Here is a 19,550-nt window from a genome sequence, read left to right as displayed (position 1 = left end):
AAAAGGACTGGATTCGAATCTGGGATAGACCAGAAGCTTTTTTGTTAACTCTGGCCGAATCGTTTGGTCTGGTGCAGACAATCGGAATTTTATTCCAGTAAACCTACAACAAAATACAAGCGATTTACAGACACCATAAAACGACGCGTCATGGCCTTCCTTTCCTCTTCTCAAATCAAACCAACAGTCTGAAATACGGAGCAATTACTTAATTTATTGTATCTGTTGTTGTTTCTACAGATCATCCACATCTTAGTCAATATTAAGCTAGTGCATAATATTCTGTACCACTGTATATTCACAGGCCAATTTAAACGTTGTGCAGGATGAAAATAACCCTACTCTTTAGCCTGACATTGACTAACTATAGCCCCAATTGAAGAAACCTTCAAGAATTCTTCCAGTCTCTGACGGGATTCGAACTTGGATCCCTCTAAAAGAGGGAAACAATTATACTCTCATGGTGAACAGACAGAAGAACGGACAGTGGGGGAACAGAAAGAAAATAGTACGATGGATGACAATAAGGGAACATACTATCGAATTTTCAGTTCTCAATAAATATCGACAAAGCAATCGATATTTACAGAAAACTATATCGCTTTCATTGTATCGGAATTCATTACTCTATCGCTGCTTATAAATCTTCTAAACATTTATACCAGCTGTAAGGAATTCTCGTGTTCCCAATTAAATTGTTTCCCAGGTGATGCTCAAACTGAAGACAATAATAAAAGTACTGTCAAGCGCCATTTTAATTTGTTAACACATTAAAATGCGATAATACGAACTCAATACAAGGCTGGATCATCTTCAGTTGGAAAACCAACATCACACATTAATACAGAAAATACAAAAACACATCGGAGAAATACAAATGAAGTCCACCAACAGTTACGCGAGCTCTTTAGACAGCCTTGTGGCTTTTACTCTGAACAAACATGTCAGGTGGAACAGTAAAACAAAATAATTGTGGAGAGGAGACGTCTTTGTTCGTTCTTATACGCCCACTTTATCTCCAGCTGGGATAATAAACTGGCAATAGATTCTAATCAGCATCGCTAGGTGTCACTAGGTATCGCACGGTTTAATCACTAGCCTGGGTCAGCTTAAACCTTTCTTGTTGCTTAGTGGGATTAATTCCTTTACTGATGGGATGGTTGGACAACAATAGCGCTTGCCTCCAGGGAACTCAAAGAAATGGCCATCAGCTGTCAATAGTAAGCCTCCTCATTCACTGTTCCAATGTTTATTAATACCCAGTGCACGATCTTTACGAGGTGGAGCTTGGCTTTTAGACGAGGTAATAAAAGATACGCATGGTTTAAATTTTAGTTAAAATGCTAGATGCTAAGCCCTTTTAGAACGCCATCTGATGGCAGCTTCTTGCCTAAGGTCGTTGAAATTGGGTTTGCTTTTGGTGTATTTTTGTTAATTTCATTCGCTCTCATTTCATCACGTGGAAAAATATGTGACCTCTGTCTCCTGCGAGGAATATTTACATGCAACATCCACTTCATACCTACAGTCAACACTTCGCGTGTACGAGCTTACTACACCCTGAGAAACAAACAAATGCAAATCCGTTGCGTGTTGTTGTTAAGCCTAAGTTCGTGTAGAATCTAAACACTTAACTTTGAAATACTCTCATGCTCATTGAAGCATGTACAAACATTCGCATGTGCTGTTAACTCTTGGGCCAATTTTCCATAGCTGTATCCTGGCTCAATGGTACTTGATGAAACACGCATGAAACATTCAAAATGAGACTCACCTTCTGTTCTTAACATGTTCTAGGCATATTAGCGGCTTAGATCGTACGGCGTTGTATATATTATTTCTCTAAATTGGTTGTATTCTACTGCCTATTTGCAGGATGAAAAATCCGTATTTCTGTGGATAAAACCATATAACACTTGTTTGAGGCCGATAAAAATTGCTTTTTAAGTAATCTGACTGTTTCTTTTAAGTTGAGATTAGCCTTTGTTTGTTGAGGACATTAAGCCAACGAGGAGTCTATCAGTTGCGTGTAAACCCTCGCAGGTAACGCAGCGGATAATCACTGTCCTCCTCCCAAACTGGGTGGAAAAGGCCGGCGTTTGAATCCTGTCAATGATATGAAGAATTTTTACAGTTCTTTTTCTCAACATACAGTTTAGTCTGTTTCAAGTAAGGGTTGCATGGTTTTTTTCAAGAAACTCTGTTCTTCGTTCAGCAAACAGACAAATTGTCCACAGAATGTACGCAATTTACAACTGTTTGTTTTGCAGGATGAAACTCCATATAACGATATTGAGCTGTACCCCAAGCACTTTCTTATCGTATAAACTCCTCTTTGGAATTTTCACTCAAATTTTCACTTACCAAACATCAAAAAGATACGGAATTTTATAAAACAACAAAAAAGAACTTTATTTTACACCAGACACTCTCCTACGTACGTTATGAATTAGAATAACTGAATTTTTAAATTCTTCTCTGAACTTTCTGGCCGGATTCCTTTTTAAAGATTTCAATACAGAGCATAATACAATGATTTCGATTTAAGTTGTGTAGTAAAACTTTTTCACTGCTGGGGGCCGGCATCGATATTCCATTGTGTGCCTGTGTGTGGAAGTTAGAGGAAAATGAACTGTTATTCAGGCCGAAAATAAATGCGTGGTGAAGTTCCCATGAGAAGAAATATGAAGGTGAAATCGGTTACTTAAGTGTGATGGGGTGTAAGCAAAGAACCCTTGCATTAGAGACGACACCTCAGGGTAAGTCTCTCTTATTGATTACCGAAATATTAAATCTTCGATAACTATATTTAGAATCAGTGGTAGGAATATCGATATTGGAATCTGCAAACAAATCTCTTCACTCAACAACTGCTTTATAGTGAAAAGGAGAGCATTTTTATAGATGGCGAGCTTCAGCAGGAAGATTCAAACTCTTGCGAAGGTTGAGTACACTAATTCTTAAGTAAATCATTTAAGGATGTTTGTGACGTTATGTTTCCCTCCAGGCTACCTTCGTGGAACGTTAACAATTCAACCCGGACTATTATACGACTGCTTACAGTTACTTTTAGGAGTAAACAACTGACATTTCAGAGCTGAGAACTAAACTCTGTAGTATTTGTCAATCTGTTTTGTACATATGACTCAGCACGAGGAAGCAGACAGATGTATTTGTCACAGCTGACGACGTGTTTCGCTAATCGACTGCAAGCTGAACTCAAACAGTCCACACACGGCAAATACAGGATACCGTAATATTTAAAGGAATTTGTTAAATCTGGCACGAGTTGCAGATTATCGCAATCTAAGAGATTCGCCCTATTGAAATTAATTAAAATAATACTGGGTATCAATTCACGCTGTTGAAAACTGTATTCCATAGAGCAGTCTGCAATTCACACGTATTTTAAATACTGGTTTCACATCAAAATCTACACTACCCTCCAAAAAAGTAAGACACACTTCGGTTTCATACTTACGCCCACCACTCATTTCAATAGCACGTTTGTTTCTCTTTGGCCGCTATGACATGCTCACCCTCCTGGTAAACTTTCAACCAACGAGTGAGAGATTGCAGAAGGTACAGTTCTCTCTTTGCAAAACAGTGGCCTGTGGAGCTACCGATGTGGGACGTGTTCGTCTGGCTCTCATCGTAAGGAACATTCAGTTATCCAAAATGCTGGGATAGGCATTTGTAGGGATGCCTGAAGACATTGTGGTAATGCACTTTCGAGGACCCTCTGGTCACCTGGACAGAGGTTTCGTGATCTTTCTTACCGTTGCTAGACGATAATGACGCAGTCGTTCTTCCAATTCATGGAACCACCACTGGACAGCAATGTGACATCCGAAACCACGTGCGATGACGAAAACAACTAACATGTATGGACCGTACGTCTTCCTTATGCACCAGTCAGAGTCACTTGCTTATCAAGTAAGGTCCAAATGACAATGAAAACAGAAGATACCGGATACTTTTTTGGAGAATAGTTTATACCAGCTATAAAACAATAAGAGTTCATTTTTGTCTACGAGGACGCTCATCATGCCCAAGTTAATCGATCTAGGAAGAATGGATGTGGTTTTTCATACCGAATGACAAAAGGACCGACCATACATTGCATGTATTTTACCAACAGCATATACAGATGCCTCCTCATAGCGCATGTTGCCCTGTCGAATGCTAAAAACAACAATCTTCTTCTGTACCAAAACAATCAACTAATAGGAGATTATATAAGAAAAAAGAAAGAGGTTGCCAGCGCTGCTCTTTCTCTAACATTTATATACAAACGAGAGAGAGAGAGAGAAAGAGAGAGAATAACGTATTGATGCATTTCTCAACTGCTCCAACAACGGCTCAACTTCGGAATTAATTTATTTAAACTGCAAAGCTCCAAAATATGTCTCAGAATTGCGCAAGAAATGAATAGAGGATTATAAAACACCTAAGATTAATTTTACCTCTTTTTCTACTCGGAATGAGCTGTATCGATTTCACAGAACTGTACCACATTCTGGCGAAGGAATTTTTTTGTTGTTTTCTGGGAGGAACATCGTAGGTTTTATTGCGTCTGAACAAAAAATCCACTTCGCATAAAATACACCGCGTATAAATCTAAAGAAGGTAATCTCTTTTAATATATGGAAAAGGAGCATTTACTCTCGCATCCTTTCTCTTCTATCCAGCCCATCCTCCAAGTTCTTGGAGTTTCTCGCCCATCGCAGAATTAAGGCCATTTTCGTCCCACATCCCAAAATTAAGTGGCGTTAATAGGATGCAAGGCTTTTTATTCTGTGAGTACTAATAGCTTAGGGTTGGAGCGAGGCCAACTATGAACAATTGGCGCTCGGCTGGTGAACCCAATAGTCGTACTGGCTCTTTTCCAACTTTTACTCTGCTTTTATACGCGTCCCCTGCACGACAATAGTGGTTGATAAATGTAATGTGCCTCTCTGGAGTGCTTAGATGGTGAGCCTTAAGGCACAGAAGAAGAACCTGAAGAATTGGATGCAGCAGAGCACACACCGACTATATATTGCAGAGAATGTAATACGGAAAATCAGTAGGTGTAATAATTCTGCCAGTTTTAAAGCCCTGTTTGGGTAGAAGAGTCGTTCGTTGTTGACCAACAACTGTTTTTTTGCCAGGAAAAGAAACTACGCCACGATGGAGACTCGAAACAGAAGAAATCATTGACAGCAGTTTTCTTTTTTATACGTCTTTTGTTTCATCCTAAATACGATGAGCTAATACCACCAGCCACACATTTATGATAATGGTTTAACACTTTTATTTGTCGTCACAAGTTTACGGCGCCAAGAAAATTGTGGCACCATTGGACCATAAAGACTTCTTTCTGGTCATTGGATCGTTGGTGGTTAACATTGGTGACATTCTTTATAACATCGTTAATGGAGCCATAAAAACAACACTGGCACTTCATTGATATCCCCAAGAAGCTTGTTTACGACAATCACCTATGGCCATTATTTTAGCGAGGATGAAATATATTGGTCTCGTGTACTGCAGGGAAATTAGGCGAAAAGCAATAAGTTTGTAACTTGTTAATCAAGAAGATGAAGTTATGCCATATATCAACGCTGTGGGATTTCGTGATGCGAAAATAAGATCCATTAAATCCTCTATACCGATGATTGGACATTGTTCGGCTATATTGCCCAAACAAAACGAATTTTCTAACTTATTTAAGTGCTTCTGATACTGAGGTGGAGGAGAGTTTTCTTATTTAAAGCTACTTGGATTAGTGCGCTTGCGTAGTGCTATATATTTTATGGTAGCAACTTGGTACTTGATCAGAGAATTGGTATTCTGTGATTCTATCTATCCATAGTTGATTCTTATGGTAATTACTTGTATGCCACAATAGGTTTCATTGTTTAGTGGAATGAACAATCTAGTTTTCAGAAGAAACCATGGAGCAGTTATCGCATAGAGTCATAAATCCAAGATTTTACAATATATGCTCTCTTGAGTAGCACAGATGGTATAATCACAGTCCTTCACACACACCAGGCGGAGAAGATACGGGTTCGAAACCCGTTAATCACTGGAGGAACTTTTATTAGTATTTTTCACAACGTGGTTTAGTTGGTCTCAGAAGAGGGCAGCGCGGTTTTTTCTCCCGGAAACTCGGGTATCTCGTCCAGCAAACAGCAATTGCAGAGATTATATACGGCACAATATGGAAGTCGCTGATGCGCCTAAAGCCACTTCAACAACCAACCATTCGATATATGATTCAGTTGGGTGGGTTACTTCAGCAATATTTACTTACGAAAATTATGAAGTATGGACCCTTGAACAGCTGCACTAGCTGCCAAAGCATAGTCATACTAAGTCGAGAAAATAGCGAAGATCATCTTGGTAAACACTGAGACACGTGCTGTGAGTTTGACAACAGCGGGTAGCGCCTGAGAAGTGGTCAGTAAACGCCTCATGTTCTAAATGTGTTCGATAGCGACAGATCTAGTGAACGTGCATACCAAGTTAGCATGTCCACTGAACAATTAGTAGATCAATGTGTGGGCGCCATTGCCCTTCTGCAAAATAATGTTCAGGACAGAGCGGAGAAAGATCAGAAGCATTGAGTTTACAATGGTTTCATTGTAACATCTTGCAGTAAACGTTCTATTAATAAAGCCCAGAACGGCTGTTGCAATTCACTGCTCCGCGTACCATGAATCATGATATTGAACCAGTATGACGCTTCCTGATGGAGACTCGATTGCTTATATTCCCAACGTGCCCCTAGACGCTCATACGGCCGTCACTGGATATCACACAGAAACATTGTAATCGTTTACGTCCACACACATCACAGTTTTGCCTGCAAATTTTTAAATAAATCTGTCCATTTTCTCCAGGTGGAACACTTTCAAAGACGAGCACTGATTGGTTGGTTGTTGTTGGGTTTTAGGAGCATCGGCGACTAAGATCATGTTGCTCTGTGTATATTAACTGTTAATGGCATGTGTTCTGTGGTCGATTTTCTGTTTACTGTACGAAAAACCCAAGTTTAAGGGAGAAAAATCCATGCTATCCTCTCCTCTCCTGAGACCGACTAACTCAGCGACTTTGTGAAAAAGACCCATAAAAATAACTCGCATCATTGACGGGATTCGGGTCTTTTCCACCCTGTGTGGGGAGAACGATTAGCTTACCAACTGTGCTACCCACGAGTGCCTCCTCATGAGACCCATAAAATAAATACCCTTAATAAAGCATCAGCAGTGTGAACAACCAGTGTGTACAGATCAGCCAGTTCTATTTACATAATTAGCTGCAGATTAAAAGACAACTAGTGATGGAAAAAAGGCTGAAAGCAGGGTGTCCGTTTGTCAGTATACTTGCGTACCCATGGGAGTGCGTGTTGGAGGAGGTTGCATGTATTTAAAGGGCTTCACTCAGCAATTAAATTGAAACACTAGCACGCACACCAGTCTGATTTTGCCGCGAGTTTATAATTAAGTGAAATCGCCTTGTGTGCCACCGTACCTGGTCTCGTGTGCCTTACGTTGCTGATTTGGTCTGCATAGTGATTTCACCGACTGTTCCAGCTTAAGTAAACAAAAACCAGCATTACAACTGTAAGGGTGTGGGAAGGGCTCAAATTTCAACCCCCCCCATGGATATAAACTACCATTTTTAAATGTGATTTTCAGCGCTAATATCGCAACTTTATATCGCGGTTTAAATTACATGTTAAGGCAATAATTGTTAAAAACATATATTATTGAATATAAGTATTTATATAATATAAACATACACTGTGCTGCCACTTTATTAGGTACACCCCTTCTGTGCACACAAATGGTTTGTTCCACAACGTTGCAAGTCACATGACCACAGTTGTGGATATAAATGCAGCAGAACAACCTTTCTGGTATCAGTACAAACTGTTGCAAGAATTGGGAAAAGGAGTGATCTAACAGACTTCGAACGTGGCATGGTAGGAGGTGCAAGACATGCTGGACAAAGTACCTCTGAAACGGCAGTTCTCCTGAACTCTTCACGCATCACAGTTTTAAGGGTGTATCGATAATGGTGCAATGAACGGAAAACATCCTCTCAACGACACTCCTGTGGAAGAAAATCGCTTGTTGATAAGAGAGGTCAGAGGAGGATGGCTAGAATTGTGCAAGCAAACAGACGGGCCACAATGTCGCACATCATGTCAGAATACAACCTTGGTGCGCAGAACGAAATATCGCAACAGGCCACTAGTCGCACTTTGTCGCTAATGGGCTACAACAGCCGACGGCCACATCGCGTACATTTGTTATCAATGAAGAACAAGAGAGCACACCTCCTGTGGGCACAGCAACACCAGCGGTGGACTATCGAGGATTGGAAAACAGTTGCTTGGTCTGACGAGTCAAAGTTCCTGGTGCATCATATTGATGGAAGGCTCGTAATTTGGCGAAAACAACATGAATCCATGGACCCATCATGTCTGACGACTACTGTGCAAGGTGGTGCGGGCAGTGTTATGGTGTGGGGAATATTTTCTTGGCACACGCTCGGTCCATTGATACCCATAGATTCACGTCTGAATGCCACATCATACCTAAACATCGTTGCTGACTAAGTGCATCCGTTCATGTTCACAGTTTATCCTCAGCCAGATGGTTACTTCCAGCAGGATAATGCGCCGGTGCACAAAGCCTGAATCACTATGGAATGGTTCCAGGAACATGACAATGACTTTTCTTTGTTGCAGTGGCCCGCTTATTTCTTCGGATCTCAATCATATTGAACATCTTTGGGATGATCTGGAAAGGGCTGTTCGCTGCAGACCTACACCTCCGTCGAATCTCAAGAAACTGCGTGACACACTCATGTCTGCATGGTACTCCATTCCTGCACAAAGTGTTTTCAGCATCCTTGTTCCATCCATGCCTAGACGAATTCAGGCTGTTTTGAAGACTAAATGAGGCTCAACACGCTACTAGGCAGGTGTACCTAATAAAGTGGCAGCACAGTGTATATTATATAAATAGATAATTTTTTGTATTTATATAAATACAAAATATATATTTTGAATATGTATCTCTAGAGAGAGAGAGAGAGAGAGAGAGAGAGAGCATTCAGTCCAGTCCAAACTGTTTTTGTATGTTTGTCATTCATGGCTTATTTAGGTTGATTTTTCTAATCCACTACGTAAGTAACATCTGCTCGTCTCCTCCTGTTCTACTTTTCAAAACTTCGGTAAAGTTTTTCGTTTGTCATTTCGGATAAAAGAATAGAATTTTGACGGCCTTAATAATACGCTTGGCAAGTTGTCTTGAATTTTCGGAACACTTTCTTGTTCGTTTGCTTCATGAGCATTAGAGCATGTAATTGTTTTGGGCACAAAAAATAGTGGCAGAGACTTTCGAAATTATTCCACGATAATACGGAGCAGTAATTTCCCGCGACAGACACGACCACTTTCAGCCATTAAAATTCTTGTATGCACCCGTGCCTCAAGGAACACAATTGACTTAGCTGGCTTTGTCAGAACATAAACGTTGGATTAACTACGTTTGTGTTTTAAGGGGGAAATTATCTTTTCTACTTCCCTCATTTCTCTTTCTATTCGTCTATCTCTTCAGTTCTTCTAACTCCTCTATTTGACACACTCCATTAGTCTATCTCTAATTGTTCTTTCTATTTCTTCAACCTGCAGTCCCTCTTTAACGACAGCCTTCTGAGGGTTAAAATTACACTTTAAGACATCAGTGGTTAAAAGCATATAATGAATATTTATTCTCGCATTTAATTAATAATTAATGCTGGTTGTTGTTGTTGTAGAGGATTTAGGGGCATCAGCGACTAAGGCCGTATTGCTCTGTGTATATTGTCTGTAAATTGCGTATGTTCTCAGGTAGGTTTTCTGGATGAAAACCCCGAGTTTCCGGGAGAGAGAAAACCATGCCACCCTCTCCTGAGATCGATTAACTCAGCCACGTTGTGAAAAAGGTTCACGGAAATTCCTCACATCATCGACGGGACACGAACTCAGGTCTTTTCCACCAATTTCGGGAGGACGGCGATAATACTCGTTCTTAACGATGTGGTTGAAGTCTCTACATCGTTTCGAAGATCCTCCAATCGATTTTCAAGATTTTCAAGCTTTGTTTTTTTTAATTTCTGATGTAGTGGGCTCTTGACTATTATCCGAGATGCGAATTAGCCAGGTTGCTCATTAACCAGAGTCTGTAAGTCCTGAAGAAGGGGTGATAATTCATGATCATCATGAAGTATCGAAAACGAATCCTTTAAAACTAAAATACCGTACTTATTACACTATATATACTGTATATCTTTATACTTTCTTTTATTCATGAGCTACCTATTTTTTGACGTAAACAAAACGTTTTAATAATAATTTTAAATAATAATCTCTTACCATATTTTTTGTTCTCATTTCAAGTAAGACATTTTCTTACTTGAAATAAGAACAAATTCTGCTCATTATAAGAAGCGATAGTCCTCTCGCTAGTTTTTCCGCTTCAGGCCCCGATATTTGTTAAACCAGCACTAATAATCTGTACGCGATTGTCCAATAATCTCGCGGATCTATTTTTGCACTCACCTTCCTCGTCTGTTGCTTTAATTCTCTTTCACGGGGAATATCAGATCTAACCTTGTCTTGATTGACACTTCAGCAATTATGGACTTAATTGCTTTGCTTGCTGTCTCTTGCTGCAACGTCTAGCCCATCCTGTCTGTCTCACTTAGTCAATATTCAGTTTGTTCCTCTGAAGAGGTTATAATTAGAGAAATCGACAGAAAACCAACGTTATTGGCAGTGTAAAATCCGCTTTCAGGAAGTGGGCGATTTCAAAATAGCCATTTTACATTTAAAAGCCATTTAATCAGAAATTCTATTGTTGGCGTACAGAGATTCTATTATTTTGTGTCCGAAGTTTTTCCAAATGATTGTTGTTCGTGTGAGCATTGTTGGGCAGGAAGCCATTGTTAAAAATCTAATTATTGAAAACAACAAACTGTTTGTGAGAGAATTGTTGTTAAAATATAATTATTGAAAAGAGCAAAATGATTGTTGTTTGTGTGGGCATTGTTGGGCAGGAAGCCATTGTTAAAATCTAATTATTGAAAGCAACAAACTGATTGCTTGTGAGAGCATTGTTGGACAGGAAGGAATTGTTAAAATCTAATTATTGAAAACGGCAAAATGATTGTTGTTTGTGTGAGCATTGTTGGGCAGGAAGCCATTGTTAAAATCTAATTATTGAAAACAACAAAACGCAGACGATAACGCTGCAGTTCATATCAAGAATTTTACGATAATTCCCAGAAGTCCATGCTGGAAGCAATATTTGTTGATTTCTAACATAAACACAATTGCGTAACAAACTTACTGTGTTTTCGGACAAGCTAATTACGATTTCTGTTTTATGTTAACAAAATAAAAAGCTAACAGCTATTCTACATTTCAATTCAAAATCTGCTAATGCTCTGTCTTTAGTAAACGACTAAGATGTCTTGCACAGCGTGATTAAAATGCATCTAATAGTCTTTTTCCCTTAAGCCTTTCAAATGCAGTTGACGCTTTCACTCTATTCAACAGTAAAATAGTCTTAAATTCTCTGCTGATTTTTATTGTTCGTCAGTGGAGTGGTGATGAACGGCACATTTACTATTATGACAACGGCGTACATTAGCTCGTCTCTTTTAATCCCACCTTGAGATCTTTCATCGAACATTTTGCAAAGAAAAACAATAAAGGGAAATTGCTTTCGCTATTAATTTTACTCTCTTTCCTTCAGGGGATTTTCAAAACAATCTAATGATGCGCACGTGCATGCAAGAATTAATTAAACTATTTTCTTTTCTAATTTCAGTTATCCGCATTAAATACGAAATCAGAACTCAGGACGACTTCGCTGTTAAAGGCAACCCAGCTGTTCTGAGGTGTTATATTCCACTGTCTGTCAAGGAATTTGTTTCTGTGGTTTCCTGGGAAACCAATGACGCTCTGGTAATACAACGCGATCAATCAGGTAAGCCAAAATACTTGAAAAAATAAATTTACCCAGATCTCTTTAGTCGGTTGTCATGGAAACGCAACGTGCGCAGAATGTTGGAAAATTGAAAATTTCCCGCTTTAGTTTTTTTACAATTTTTGCAAGACAGAGAGAATAAAAAAAATTTTAATTTTAAATATATATTTATATATAAAATATATTTTGGTGTATTTAATAACTATTTAAATTTTGCTTATTTTTAGGAGGATGGCATTAATAAGAAGGAAATTAGATGATTTAGAAATTATTAAACATTGAATATATTTCTGGAGTTTTCTACATAAAAAAAATAATAATAAAAAATAAACAAGACGAGGACTTCAAACGAAATAGTGCAGTACAATGGTAACTCGTTGTAAAGGCGAAGTTCGTTCTGCTGTGAACATTAAGACCATTTCATTTACCAGGCAGCTTACATACTGCAACTAAAAAACCACAAGAGAAAGGAAAAGCACGCCTACTTTAGAGAAACTGGTATAATACATGATCTACAAATTAGAATCTGGAATATTCTGAAGATGATTTAAAACAGCTCAGTAATCGACATATTAAACCTAACTGTATAGAAACTTAATTATTTCATCTAAAAATGTTCTGTGGCTTCTAAAACACGGTTAATTTTGTAAATGCGTTAGTAAAGACACATAAATGTCATCTTATTAAGAGGAGGTTGAATCATGGTAGGGAACAGTTCTAACTTCAGGGTAAGGTAGCGAACCAGCATGTGAAATTGCTTCAGTAGCATATCACGCAAAATAACCATTTCAACTGAAGAGGAAACTGAAATGAGCTTAAAATTAATCGCTGGTTTCCTGTTTTCACGTTCCAAATGATTCAGATTATCATCGTTTGGTAAAATTGCATCCATGACAATATTAGTACCGTGCTTTGGAGTGGAACATTAATCTATATTTGTGGACGTTATGTAGTCCTTAAGTAAAGACAAAATATTACAGAATATGCAAAAAAATGTATTGTGCTTATTTTGGAGTGAAACTCTGAGACCAATGGGCTCCACATAAAGTTTGACAAACCTGTGTTGAAGCATGGAGATTGTGAAAAATTCGTAAAAAGAAAGCCATTTGCAATTCCCGTGATTTGGGTGGGGAGCCTAGAAACCACTGTGGTGACTGTAAGGCTTGCTTAGTTAACGTAGAGGGATATAATGAAAAGAGTAAGAAGGACATTGTGTATCCTAGTATTCGATATGCCACATGGGATTTGCTGAAAACCATGCCCTCCACGTATATTGGAGAATATAGCAGTAGAGAGTGCTGAAAGTAAAGCCTCTGAAGTCTATATTCCTGAAGACATTGAGTTCAGCTCTCAATGTTTTCACAGCATGAACTCACTGATCTGGTAAGAGATTAAATTTACCAAAGGAATCTGCATGAGAAGTATTTTCTCACGATACAGACACAGAGAAGGAGCACTAGTCGTCTACTTTTGCAGAGGACGATTCTATGGTTTTTTAAAGTAATAAAAATTACTTAATAAACTATTTTGGAATTAGTTAGAATCCTGTACAATGGAGACTTTTTATTGACTCATCAAAGAGGGTCTCAAAGGCGTGTTGCTCAACAATGGAAATAAATATGGGTCAATTGCAATAGTTCATCCTGCGCATCGGAAAGAAACATATGAGAACTTGAAGAAATTGCTGACTAATATCAAGTATGAAGAACATGGTTGGTTGGTCTACGTTGACTTTAAAGTGATAGGTATGTTACTTGGGCAGCAGTCTGGCTACACAAAAATGGCTTTTGTGTGAGTGGGACAGTCAGACAAGGAGTAAGCACTGGGATGTCAAGGTCTGACTAAAGAGGGGCAGTGTTTTGCATGGATCTAATTACATAGTTCATAAACCACTAGGCACGTCCGTAGCCAGGTGGGAAGGAGCAGCAGTGCGTAGCACACGCTTCTTGATTAGACCGGGGTTCGAGCCCGTCACCACCAAATACGGAGGATGCGGAAAGGTCAGGGAATGACCACCGCATATCCCCGAGCAATATGGCCTTAGTTGCTAATACTCCTAAAAACCAAATAACAAACAAACAAACGTAAACCACTGTTTTCGCTATATCCTCCTTCCACCCTTGCACATCAAACTGGATTTGATGATACAGTGTGTGAAAGCTTTACCTTAAAAAGGTTCTCATTTCAACTATCTTTGTACTAAATACCCATCGATCACCGAAGCCACGCTAAAACAAGATTATTTTGTTGGACCTCAAATTCCCAACTGACGAATGACCGAGATTTTGAGAAACTATGAATAAAAGAGAAAAATAGTCATCGATTAGATTCAGGTATGCTGCTGAGAACTTCTTGGAGAACAACAAGGATCCAGACTACAAGAATATAGTTGAAAATGTATTGGCAAACTTCGAGAAGCTGGTTGCAACATGAGTGTCAATGTACGTACATTTTTGCACTCCCACATGGACTACTTCCTAGAAGATGTAGGTAGACTTAATGAAGAACTGGGGGAGAGGTTTCACTAGAATGTTAAAGACATGGAGTTGAGGTACTAAGGAGGTGGAACGTCAACATGATGGCTGAATATTGCTGGATGCTAAAGAGGGTCTGTATAGTATAAGCATCTGCAAAAAAATCAAAGAAATTAAAATTCGACCCATCGTAGATCAGTTTTAAAATGAGAGTTGGGTGTTTAGTGGACTTTTTACTACACTGCCCTTTTCAATAGTGTTTTAACATGTATTTAAATATAAAAGTCTGGTAGAAGCATTTTGTTTTAATAATCTAATAAATCAGCATTAGAAAATGATTCAGAAACACAATTTTCTAAGAAAACATCGATGATATATGTATATATTTTTAATAATGCAGCGTATTATAACCAGATTACGAGTACATTACACGAAACAGTACAAGAATCATACATCTTTAATATTATATGGCATTCATAACTATTTAAGTTGTTTTATTACTATTCGATCGTCATTTCATTGTGTTATTGTGATATAATTCCTATAAAAACACTTGAATAATGAAATTTTAGTTTACATCCTAAATTTATTATGTTTTCTTAAAGTTAAAACTAGAAATTTATTAAACACCCTTTCCTTATTTTCTTATTTTAAAATGTAATGGTGTATTAGTATAAAGTAAATACGTGATAGTGATGGAATTTTTCTGCATTTGATTTTCATAAAGCCATAAGAAGAAAGAGAAGAGAACATCTACAACACTTTTTATCGAGGTCCATAAGCTAGCAATCAGTATTTTGATTACTTTAAGGAATTTCATAAGTCCTGACTTCAATAGATAGTGCACTCCCCCCAACCAAATCGATATCGGGCACCATCACCAAAAAGAACTTGAAATCAATAATTCGCTCATAGTTGAATCAGTGCCACGTTGATCTGTAACCAATGGCCACTATTTCGTGTCTAATAAAATGAAAAATTGAGACATTTAATAGCTGCAGAAAACAAAATAGGTCATAATATTTTATAGCTTGGGAAAACTGCTTAATAAATCTAACATAACATGCTGCATTCTTTTGCAATTCCCTCCACACAAACTACTTCCCTCACTGGCCAGTATTTCCTTCCTTGAATGGAAAGATAAAGCATTACCAGCTATCATAAAACTAAACTACTTCACAGCAAACAGTTGCAAACGCGAAACAGAGTTTATGTAAATATTTTCTCTGGCAGTTTTATCTACAAAAATTCATACTGTGGGCGTCATTAGCGGAAAATATATAGAGAGCAGTTAATATTAACGCAAGAAAGAAATGAAAGTTAAAAAAAAAGAGAAATTTAAAGCACAATATCGCACTGTTTTCAAAGCGCCACCTGAACTTCTGTGGTAATTTAAATCACTCGTTTACATCTTAGAGTTAGGATTCTTGCTGTTTTTCTTTAATACTGGAATCTCAATGCTTCGTTATTTTCGTCAGGTGCGTCTGATGATAGTTTATTGAAAATTCGCATGAGTTCCGATTGCAAAGAACTGAGAATTCCGTCTAGTGGTTGCCATAATTTATTTTATGGAAGGAAGAAACGAAGCTCGCTATCAGACTTTGAAAATAGTAAAGAAATGGAAATGAGTCAGAATCCAATATGGATTTTTTTCTTTTCCAAATAATTCGATTCCATTAGAATTCCCGAATTCAGTGAGATATTAACCGAAGACCTATTTATATAACTTGTAGCCAGCATGAGACTGAATAGTAGCACTTAAATAGCAATTTTATATAGCTACTGGCAATTTGGATTTGCTAAAGTGGACACAATGGATGTGTAAGAACGATATCTTTATTGCCCAAATATTGAGTGAGAAATAATGCCATATCTTTAAACAGATAACTTGTTTCTATCTCTATTGATAAATAAATAAATAAAAAACAGGGAATTCTGGTTTAAATTATTACATTTGTTTCTGAACTTCAATAAGAAGAATCCATTTTTGGATTCATGGGTAATACCATCATACCTATATAATGAATAGATTATTATATTCAAAAATGGTGCTGATTTTACATAAGATGTCTAAAAATATATAATGTTTCTTAACATGGCCTGACTTCACGGTGTTCATCTAATCCAGAAATTGCCTTTGTTGATTTTCTGAATGAAATAACTCCATTTCATTGAAAAAACAAACTTGAAACCACTTCCCCAAGCTGACTAACTCGCCCACAACGTGTAAAAAGACCATAGCCATACTAATTCCTGCCGTGATGAGATTCGAACCTAGTCTGGAAGAAGAGCGATCATAATCAAACTGACACCACTAGACTTCATGGGGGGGGGACTTAGTGTATCAACCTTGAATGAGGATAGATACCTTGCACTTTTGGTACAAAGACATAAATTGATAACCATCTCGACTGTGTTTGGACCTCGTGAATGCGATGGGATCATGGGTATTTCAGCATTTATCATAAGAAGGAATTCCACTAGAGAGGTCTCCCCCTCAAGACAACCGAAGAGACCAGATTTCAGCTACAGAGATATTCCACACATACATCCATTTTGGGGAACTTAGGATCATCCATTCCATAACATCACTGAACGTTCGCTCGGGAGAGAAATTAGTGTATTGGTTTGGGTAGATATATTAACTTGCATTTGCTTTCAAGGAGCACAATGACTGCACAGGGGTAGAGCGATAATATCCTGGATCCTCATGTGAGATCTTATGCAGGTGTAATAGGAAACAACTTCATCTTTCAGGATGAAAGTTAACTATTCACATAATTCATAACTGAATGACCGCTATCTGAAGATGAAGACCATTATCTGTATCGCGCAGCTACCGAAATCCCCCAACACCCATCGTATAGAGTATACATGGAACGCTCATGGAAAGACATGCTGTAATCCTCCAGCTACCTTCATACAATCTCTCTAAAACCTTAAAAGTACTCTAGTCGACCAATGGATATGACTGCCACTTCGATATCTTGATAACTTTATTAATAGCAAGCTGAACACATCTTCCGTGGGTCAGAGTTAGGTACGTGTATACTGTCTCTGTAACTGTATATATTCCAAAGCCAGTTTGCTGTTTGCTGAACGAAAAACCCGAGTTTCCGGGAGGGATGAAACCATGAAATCTTCGCCTCAGGCAGACTAATTCAGCCACATTGTAAATAAAGTCACCTAATACACACATTGTAAATAAAGTCCATAAAACTTCATAGTCTCATACAGGGGATTCGAACTCAGACCTTTTCCACCCGGTGTGTGGAGGACAGTGATTAGAACCACTGTGCTACCCTCAAAGAATTACGTCTTCCGTGACAATATAGCGGTTTCGTCACTTGTTTGGAGAGGTCTGACTTCGTGTCCTATCAATGACTAGAGAAATGTCTAAAGGGTTCTTCAATCCAGGCTGTAGTTAGCCAATCTAAGGCGAAGGGTGTAAAGTTTCCTTTGTTAGTTTTTCCAAGTTTTTCAGTCCTCACAACATGAAAATCGCATGTGAATATATTGTGGGGGAGTATATTTAGTTATTATTTCTTCTTATTATATCTCACAGAAGATTCTCAAGATCTTGAGGGTAATTTCTTTTGTTTCCCCATAATCAGTGTCCAGGATTCTCTCGCCAAATTGTGGGAGAGCAAACACTTAAGCAAGCAAGGTGTGTGTTATTTAGAATAACAGGACTCAAAGTGAAAATAAAACATGAAATTTATTACATACATATATACAACATAATATTCAACTGAACTAAATAGCATATAACATGACATACAAAGTTAAATTAGAGATACCTTGCATATATTATTCTTATTACAGTTTCCCTTCACTAGTTAATCTGATTCATTCTTCTTGTCTTATACATTCACTATACATATTTCCTTTACTCCTGGATACAATTCTGTTTCATATAGTAATCATCAAATATGCTACATTCATCATTCAGCTCTTTGTTCTCACCACATTGCTATAATATACTTGTAAACCAATCTTCGGTATCCTAATTTCTCTCTTTGTTTCTAATCATTCAGATAAACCAATTATACACAAATCTTCATCAATTAAAACACTATGTTCAGAGTTGCTCATATAACTTAATTATCTATCATTTAAAACATATTCAGAATCCTTCTTTATACACTTTACAGCTTTTCGTATCAATTTCATCAATTACTCATTTCTTCGTTTCCTTTGCATTATACATTAACTCTTTTTAACATAATAAACTCTGTTAGTATATCTACCTCAGAGATAATTTATCTTTAACTTGCTATCCCCTTTCATTAATCACCCTACTATTTCACTAAAAGTCCTTCTTGTTAACTTAGCGTACTTAATATATCGCTCACCTACTTCTGTCTTTTGCTCTTCTTCTCCAGGGAGGTTTCACGCTTCCATCTTAGGCTCTCCAGGCTATCTTCTAAGGCTATATTGTAAGATTTACATCTCACAATATACATTTCTACAGAGGTAATATGCAGCTACGCAATGTGATCTAAGTCACTGATGCGCCTAAACTACAACATCCTGCTGAATAGTTTAGTCCAGTATTGCGATGAAATTAAAATTAATTTAATGAATTGTTACTAATAAAATTATTTCAATTTTCCGTGTACTGATCTACAAGCCTTATTAAAGAATCTTCTCTGGTCGACAAGAGAGGAAGAGAAAGGCGTTTTACTTTGCATTAACTGGTTGAACCATTAAATCTTGGAATTTAAGTTATTCTGAAATTTATTTAAAATAACTCAGTAACTGACGTATTAAGCAAAGTAGAGAAATTTAATAATCGGGTTTTTCGTCCAGGAAAACAAGCAGACTGATCAGAAAGCACACACATGGAAATAATACACATAAGTAGATTAAATTGTCCATTCAAGTGTTCCAGCAGCAAAGCAAAAACTGGCTGCCATCTACAAGAAACCTGGCATTTGTCTCAAGGTTGAGTCCCGGGATACAAGCCAACCAGATAAAAAAAAATTGTGATGAAGTTGACCTGCAAAAAGAAGTGCGTCAGATAAAAATAATTGATCCT

General features: G+C 37.8%; 1 protein-coding gene across 1 annotated transcript in view; it reads left to right on the top strand.

The window, feature by feature from the left end:
* The window catches only part of LOC150084396 (cell adhesion molecule Dscam1-like), a 343,756-nt gene that overhangs the window by 99,839 nt on the left and 224,367 nt on the right, over window positions 1-19,550 (top strand). The window contains exon 2 of the mRNA XM_090375202.1: window positions 11,877-12,035. Within this exon, the coding sequence (XP_090231328.1) occupies window positions 11,877-12,035 (159 nt within the window). The remainder of the gene's footprint in view (window positions 1-11,876; window positions 12,036-19,550) is intronic.

Source organism: Mastigoproctus giganteus, chromosome 6, assembly GCF_048544385.1.
Source record: "Mastigoproctus giganteus isolate SK-2022 chromosome 6, ASM4854438v1, whole genome shotgun sequence".
NCBI lineage: Eukaryota > Metazoa > Arthropoda > Arachnida > Uropygi > Thelyphonidae > Mastigoproctus > Mastigoproctus giganteus.
Note: the sequence above shows the minus strand (reverse complement) of the source record. Positions and strands in the feature narration are given on the sequence as shown.